Genomic DNA, 8,858 nt, shown 5'->3' with positions numbered 1-8,858 from the left:
AGCAGCAGCAGCAGCAGCAGCAGCAGCAACAACAACAACAACAACAACAACAACAACAACAACAGCAGCAGCAGCAGCAACAGCAACAAATAATGTTACAGCACCAGCAACAATCAGGTCTCCAGGTAACACTTTCATGTGTATCTGCCTAGTAAATCTTGATGTAAGTCATACCTCCACTTTTCAGGGCATCAAAATGTTTGACACATACTTTCTTTTGCTAAATGTAAATTTGTCTCTATGCGTGATTCACCCTTTAAAGCCAGTGCTTACTCTACCATAACTCTGCTTTCTGCTGAAACGTACCAAGGCCCAGGACCGAAAAGTGGTTTGGGATAAGAAAAAATTTTAAACAATACACACACCAAATAAATATAATAATATAATTGGTCGAGTGAAGGAACAATACAGGGTGTCCCAGATGAGGACAAAACAATGTAAAACAGTGCACCAACTCTTCTGTTAATTTAGCAAACCTAAAAATGTTCAAGAGATAATTTGGATCAAGACGAGCACCACACTCTTCCACGGTGTGCAGCAGAATCCCCCTTCGGTTTTCAGACGAACCTGCTAGTCCCTGGTGAAAGGGTGAAGGGTGCAAGCGTCGGGCGGGAGGAGAGGGGGAAACGAAATGAAGGGGGCTTCCTAGTTAAGGGACATGGCAGTAGTTTCTGATGTTACACTGCCTACAGGATATATTTGTGTGTATCATGTGGTTCTCACAGTAAGCGGCAGTTCTTTCCCTAAAGACCATTAACCGGGTTTTCTTTGTAACAGAAACGTAATGTGCTTCCTGTGAAGTATGAACTTATCTTTGATATATTATTTAGATGAAAATCATGCTTTAAAGGGTTAAGTACCAGACCTTAAAGGCATGTGCAGGAGTGGAGGTATAGCTGCTCACATTCTTAACCTCATCTCCACATGTGGATGAGTGGTTAGTTTCATGTATTCACTGTGTCGGAGGCCTGTGTCGACATGATGGAGGAGCAGGAAGTCCCTGTCTCTGCAGAAGAAACAGTTAGTTTTGTAAGAACAACATGTGTTGGGTGATCCCACTTTCCGTCAGCACGTTACCATCATCTCCTTCCTTCAAGTTTTGCATTGGTCACACAAACTTCATATGTCTGTGGCACCTGCTCTGCTGGTTTTCTCAAAAATTTCTTCTTGTCTTCTACCTTCAAGATGGAGGTGATACGTTCCTCCGAAACATCGGTTAACACAATTTCTACTCGGCACCACATCCCAGAAGACGTCTTTCTTCATATGTAAAGTTGGCCTGAATGGACTGCATGGTGTTATGTCCCAGTAGATAAAACTCATAATGACCACCACAGTCAGAACCGAATATGCTACTTATTATTTATGCTTCTGTAGGTATAAATAGGTTTTGTCAGCATAACTTTTATCATTGTCATGGTTGTAAGTTGTCAAGTGTTAAAACACATTGGGTGAACTTAAGTTATGTAGTTCGCTGGGAGCAAGTGAACAGTCTTTTTTTTTTTTTTCATTGTATCATGCTGATTCTGTGAGTATTGACAATATTTTGATATGTGAGGGTTCATGATTGCTTGTGTGTGTTATCATGATACTTGGCATTAAAGACTGGTCTTGACATATCATTCGATAAAACATCAGGCTGGGAAGGAATATGAGAGAAAGCGGGCACAGTTAATAGGATGAAATCTTATATAACAAATAATGAGACTTCCTAATCAGTTTTTAGATGATGGTACATTGATGTTCCCTTAGAATAGAAAATTTCAAATTTTGTGTCTGCAGTCAGACAATTATACAGTTAATAAGACAATTTCACTTGCTTAGGGCTTCTGTGAACTTCTTCATATATGTTATATATGTATTACAGCATCCAGTTACACTGCATATATATGACTTTGTGTTTTGCTTTTATGTTTGAGTCATTTACACCACCCCCACTCTTATGCTTCTCTGTTGAATGCAGTAGGGACTAGCCATGGATCTGGGCAGCACAAAGATGCAATGAAGGGGGCAGGGAACAAACTAAACAGTACCAAAGAAATTAACAGAAAATATTAATACAGTCGGTATATCGAGTGGCTACAGGCTGGACGACTGAGGGGTTGGAGTTCGAGTCCTGTTAGGGTCAAGAATTTTCTCTTCTCCAAGTAGTCCTCTCTGGGGGGGGGGGTATACCATCAGGGGTGTGAAGCTGACCACTCACCTCCAGCTAGTGCCAAGGTCAAGAAAATGTTATACATCTGCTCCCATATATGCCTTCATAGCATAGTGCTTATTTGGTTAAGCACAAGGACAGCTTTACCTTTTTTACTGTTATGTATATATCTGATAAAGCAGTACAAGTGAAATAACTTGCCTTCAGTAGAAATTCAACCAGACTGCAGGAAGACCATAAAAAAACCCCATGAAATCCCTGTTAAGGCCCATGCGTGGTCCGCCCACTTGAGGCAGAAAAATGAAATGCCAAAGGGGAAACATATTACCTTGGCAGAGAACATATGGACCAGAGTGCCCCGATCAGGAGGTAGAAATGATGGCTGAAATTATTTTAGAAGGAAAGGAGCCAAGCCAAATTTCAAAACAACCTCCACAAGTCGGATCTGAGTAAGAGGTATGATCCAGAGCTTACGCAGCAAACGAGGAGTGGGAGGGGGCACATATGCACTGCAGTCACAGCACCAAAACATAAATGCACCTAAAGAGAAATCCTCCAGACCGCCTCTGTGGTCTAGTGGTCAGCGTTCCTGGCTACAGATCCAGAGGTCTGGGTTTGATTCCTGGCACTAGCAGATTTTTTCGGAGAAGTAGTGGGTCTGGAACAGGGTCCATTCAGCCTTGTGATGAAAACTGAGGAGCTATTTCAAGGAAATAGCGGTTCCGGTCTAGAAAACCGAAATCAACAGCTGTGGGGATTCGTTGTGCTGACCATGCGACACCCTCTATCTGCAAAAGTTGGCACTAAACTTTGCTTGTGGACTGAAATCACGGAGTTTTTTTTTTTTAAGGGAAATCCTCCAGTGCCCAGCCAAGTCAATGGCACAATTTGATAGATGTGCTGGCAGAAGCATTGGCCAGTCTCCTGCACTCTGCTTGTTGTCTTCCATTTTATGATGTACAGAACTTCATATACTACACAGAGGCAGACGTGTTGTTCTACCCAAAGTGTCTTTGTGTTACAGATGTTTGTTTAAAAGAGATGGAAAAATATAAATGTGATGTAGCTTTTTCTTGGTGTGGAGCAGCATGCAGATGTGATAATAAACATAGGAATTACGTTTGATTGTTCTAACACACATCCTACCCTCCAACTGTGTAACTCTATGTATAAAACCAAGCCAGTGATGTTTACGTTATTTCAGATCATTCCATTTAAGTAGTTACATTCCTTTGCAGGAAATTGGTCTTTCGGATCCAGCCAGTTCTCTGCAGCAGCAACCACAGCAGCAGCCATTAACAGGAACATCTGCTGCCAAGCCAGCCACTGGCACAATCAGTGGCATGTTGGCTGATTTTAGCAAGGCTCTTGGTGAGTTGATGCTGAGCATGAGTTCAAGATGTTCACTCTGATGTCAGTGATTGAAATTGAAAGTAGCCTTTAAACTTGCTGCCCCCTGGTTTTGCAGGATGGAGGCTATATTTTAATTTGGAAGTTTATTGCCCGGGAATAGGTGATTTTAAATCTCCCATCTCTACAAGGCTAATTAACTAGCCAACTGTGTAATTAACTAACTAACTAACTAACTAACTAACTACATACATGGAGTTGAGTCCATCTTGATAAGCTGCCAGTTGCTCAGCTACTCAAGAATTTCGAACTGTTTTATGGAACCTGAAAGTTCATTACCATGTTCACAATAGCCCTCCACTGGTCCCTGTGCTCAGCCAGATCAACCCAGTTCATACCATCCCATCCCATCCAATTTCTCTAAGATCCATCTTAATGCAGGATTTGTCAGAATACATTAGACTTAAATTTGTGAAACGGGTAATTTATTTTCAGTTAATATAAGAAAGACAGATTTGTGAAGTCTGTAGAAAAGCATGCCATGTGATAACTACTTTTTAAAGATAGCATCAGTCAGATGAGCTCAGCTGTTACCGTAACTGCATGTCCATCGTTGTCTTCAAAAAAGTATGGTCCTAAATTCCAAATGAACTGAGTGAGCACCATTCTGTGATGATCTTCTTAACATACGCACTTAGATGAAAATGGGCTTCATCTGATGTTCTCAAGTTTGGGAGAAATTTCCAATAGCTTGGTCTCTTCACATACACAGTGTGTCCAGGTTCTGTTAGGACAAGACATGAATTATTTTAAAAATTTCACTCTTTTTATTCAAAATAGTCTCCTTCTGAATCAATACATAGCTGGAGTCGATTGAAAGGTTTTCGACAACAGTCACTGTACTCCTTTTGTGGAATCGCATTTAAAACTGCAGTAGATTCCCTTTGGATGTCCTGGATGGTGTTGTGACAGTCTCCTTTCATGGTCAACTTAACTTTTGGGAACAACCAGAAATCTCCTGGAGCCAAAGCTGGTGAATATGGAGGATGATCAAAGACTCGGAACCCTTTTCTGGCCAAAAAATCGTGCACGATCTTCAATTTGTGGGGTGGGGCATTGTCGTGGAGGAGCAACCAGGAAACTTGCTCTCAATGTTCAGGTCGAATTTGAAGAATTCTCGCCCACAAACGATTGAGGACTCTGAGAAAATAATCAGAATTCACTGTTTGACTGTCTGACAGAAATTCCTTGTGAATGATTCCTTTGGAATTGAGGAAAACGGTTAGCAGTGTCTTTACTCGACTCTTTTGCATGTGCACTATCTTTGGTTTCAGCCTCTTTGGGCTCAACCACACTGCACTCTGCCACTTTGTGAAAGGCTCATATTGAAAACACCATGTCTCGTCACCAGTAACAATTGATTTTGTAAATTTTGTATTACTTTGGGCCGACCATAACATGTCTTTGCAGTGTTCCACTCTGGCATGTATTTCATTGCCTGACAGCGCATTCAGTACAAACCGTGCACAGACCTTCTGTTTGCCCAAATCCTTGGTCAAAATTTGATGCACAGTACTTTTTGGTATTCCCAAAAGCTCTTGCAGAAACACATCTCTCTGATGCAAGGATTTCGGTCACTTTTTTCACATTTTCTTCAGTGCTACTTGTTCTCGGCTTTGATGCACATGGAGCGTCTTCTGTGTCCTCCCTGTCGTCATGAAATACAGCATATCATCGAAAAATGTTCGAGTGACTCAATCGCTACCGCACACACTTTTCATCATTTCGTATGCTTCTCCAGCTGTTTTGCCTAACTTCAGACAGAATTTAATGTTTGCTCTCTGTTCAACCACCATTTTCCAATGAGCGTCAGAACAGTACGGTTACATTCAGAACACATGATGTAGCGATGCTTCCGCTTTGGAATTATAAACAGTCACAGCTGAAACTTCAAGAATCTTAATGCTACATCTTGCCAACAAATGGCAGTGCAAGGCAAAATTAAAAAACAATGAGTCCTAACTGATCCTGGACACAAGTATATTCAAATCATGAGGCAGTAATTCTTGCACCATTTTAGTTTTGAATGGATGAAAGTGCCAATCTGTGTGTAACATTCTCCTAACACTCCTATCTCCCAGGCCTAGTGCTACAGGATGTCTAGCAGACTGTCATGGACTCTGCTTTAGGGCCACTCGCATCCTCTCCACATTTTCTGGGTTGTGCACTGATCGTGGATGGTCAGGATTCTTCTTTGGCAAGGCAGAAGCAGTTGACCTAAACTGGCTTACCCAATTTAAAATGGTTTGACGTATCAGAACCTTTACCATTTCTTCCAAGGTTAAAGTGTTTCCTAGATTCACGTGTCTGAGTAGCTGAATGATTATTTTTTAAAAATCTTGTCCACAGCAAATGCATGATGCTCAGATGACCAACACTCCATGGTGATTAATAGGCTTTGAACTGCTCTCAACGCAGCTGCAACAGTCAGCACATTATCTACTGGCATATGCATTTTTTGCCAGTTTCAAATCGTATGATCCTGCCACACCCTGTACTGTCCTCTCACCTACATCTGGGTCTTACTAGAGGCCTCTTGCCATCTGACTTTCCCACTAGAACACTGCATGCATTCCTGTTCGCCCCATGCATGCTACATGCCCTGCCCATCTCATCCTCGATATCATCATCAGTTTTCACACCCATACAAAACTGCAGGAAAAATTGTACTTTCTGTATACAGTAGACCCTTGTTTTACATTGGCGAAACAGGCAGACCTCTAGCTGTGTGGCTCCATGAATATGGACACAATCTCAGAGTCTTCTAGTGAAGTCAGAGACTGGCCCGACATGCCTTTTGAAAAGGGTCGTAGGGTAGGCTGGGATGAAGCAAGGATTTCAGAAATTGAAAGTTACAGCAGGTGTAGGAAATATAAGGAATCGGCCCATATGGCATGCTTAACCAGTCTCATCAGCCAACCCAGGTTGGACAGTTTCCCCATCTGGATCCCTCTTATCAGCAACTCATGCATATCAGCATGATGTGACAGTTTCATCATGCATTTCTATAAAGTTTTAGTCCCAAGTGTTCAGTGTTTATTCCCCAGATGGCACTAGTAGTAGGCACAAAAGGTTCCACTGAATTCTCCAATTAATTCTATGGCTCGATTTTCATGGACCTGGTATGTTGCCTAGGATTGTTGCATATAATTTTCACCAATTCTTCTCTCAAAGTTAAGTCCATATATAGATGAAATTATTGGGGATCATCAGTGTCGGTTTTGACATAACAGATCAACTACAGATCAGATCTTTTGCATTCGTCAGATATTGGAGAAAAAAATGGGAGTACGATGAGACAGTACATCAGCTATTCATAGACTTCAAGAAAGCCTATGATTCAGTTAGGAAGGAAGTATTGTACAGTATTCTGATAGAGTGTGAGATACCCATGAAACTAGTTAGGTTGATTGAAGTGTGTTTAAACGAAGTGTATAGTAAGGTCCATGGAGGTAAATATTTGTCCGATAAATTTCCTATCCAGAATGGTCTAAAACAAGGAGATGCTTTATTGCCACTCCTTTTCAACTTTGCCTTAGAATATGCAATTAGGAAGGTCCAGGGAAGCCAGGTGGAACTGAAATTAAACGGTATACATCAGCTGTTTGCCTATGCCGATGATGTGAATCTACTGGGTGATAATGTAGATACCATAAAGAAAAACACACAAACTTTAATTGACACAAGTAAAGAGGTTGGTCTAGAAGTAAACACAGAAAACTAAGTATATGTTGCTGCCTCGTCACCAGAATGCAGGGCAAAATCATGACATAAAATAGGAAACAGACGTTTTGAAAATGTGGCACAGTTCAGATATTTGGGAACAACGATAACAGATCGAAACCTGATTCAGAAGGAAATTAAGAGGAGATAACTCGGTTAAAGCTTGCTACCATTCAGTCTGCTGTCTAAAAACATGAAAATTAGGATGTACAAAACTATAATTTTGCCTGTGGTTCTGTATGTGTGTGAAACTTGGTCTCTGACATTAAGGGAGGAACATAGACTGAGAGTGTTTGAGAACAGGGTGTTGAGGAGAATATTTGGACCGAAGAGAGATGAAGTGACAGGAGGTTGGAGAAAACTGCATAATGAGGAGCTTCTTAACTTGTACTCTTCTCCAAGTATATTTAGAATGATCAAGTCAAGGAGGATGAGGTGGGCAGGTCATGTAGCACGAATGGGAGAGGCGAATGCATATAGGATATTGTTGGGAAAGCCAGAAAGAAAGAGACCACTGGGAAGACCAAGGCGTAGGTGGGTGGACAATATTAAAATGAATCTGAGAGAGGTAGGATGGGATGGTATTGATTAGATTGATCTGGCTCAGGATAGGGACCAGTGGAGGGCTCTCATGAACACGGTAATGAACCTTTGGGTTCCATAAAACGCTGGGAAATTCTTGAGTAGCTGCAGAATTTGTGGCTCCAGAAGGGCTGAGCTCCATGAGTAAGTAAGTAAGTGGGGAGTGGAGTCCAACTGGGTCGACTCGGCACGGCGACCAGTGATTGGCCTATTGTAGCCTGCCCCAGGTGATTATGAAGATGGAGAATTTGGTGGAATGAAGATTGGCAGGGGAAACAGAAGTACTCAGACAAAACCTGCCAGAGCACCACTTTGTTCACCACAGATCCCACTTGACCAGACCTGGGATCGAACCCGGGCTGCCGTAGTGGGAAGCCAATTACTAACCGCTTGAGCTTTGGTGCGGCCTCCCCTTCTATCTTAGTTTCAGGTCTGTGCATGCCTTATGACAATTATTATTGGATATTCTTCCTGTTACCTCCCTTTGACAAAGTCTGACCTCAGGTATTTTTATAGCTGTAGTTGTACTGACATGGGTTGTCCAGAGATTGACTATTAATGTTTTAGTCCCATCATACAACATTTTGTTTATTATAAAATAAAATAATGATATTAAGGGAAACCATTATCTCAGTAGTTTTATTATATTAATCACACTACATATTTCTGTCTCTTCTGACCATCCAACCACTTGATGGTCAAAAGAGAAACATGTAGTATGATTAATGTAATGTATCATGTAGATGTTGCTAGGTAATGGCCTGTAAACAGCATTGGAGGAATGGTGTTTTCTGCTGATAGCTGCTCATGCAACAAAGGCACAGCAACAGAGGAACGGTATTTTCTGTCCTGTCCGTGCCAAGGTGTTATAAGCAGGACGAGTTAGTAATGGACAGAGTTAGTGTTAGTGTAGTGGAGTGAGTTGGTGAGTGAGTGAGTGAGTTAGAGGACTGCTGTGGTTCAGTCCTTGTGAACCGTTGCTGTGAGA

The 8,858-nt window shown here is 41.7% G+C and overlaps 1 protein-coding gene across 1 annotated transcript in view; it reads left to right on the top strand.

Annotated features, from left to right (window-relative positions):
• The first annotated feature begins 26 nt into the window (after positions 1-26).
• The window catches only part of LOC117282009, a 106,949-nt gene continuing 98,117 nt past the window's right edge, over positions 27-8,858 (top strand). Inside the window, exons 1-2 of the mRNA XM_023848377.2 lie at positions 27-125; positions 3,394-3,526. Coding sequence (XP_023704145.1) covers positions 93-125; positions 3,394-3,526 — 166 coding nt within the window. The 5' untranslated portion in view covers positions 27-92. The remainder of the gene's footprint in view (positions 126-3,393; positions 3,527-8,858) is intronic.

This window comes from Cryptotermes secundus, unplaced genomic scaffold (genome assembly GCF_002891405.2).
Source record: "Cryptotermes secundus unplaced genomic scaffold, Csec_1.0 scaffold5, whole genome shotgun sequence".
Lineage (NCBI taxonomy): Eukaryota > Metazoa > Arthropoda > Insecta > Blattodea > Kalotermitidae > Cryptotermes > Cryptotermes secundus.
Note: the sequence above shows the minus strand (reverse complement) of the source record. Positions and strands in the feature narration are given on the sequence as shown.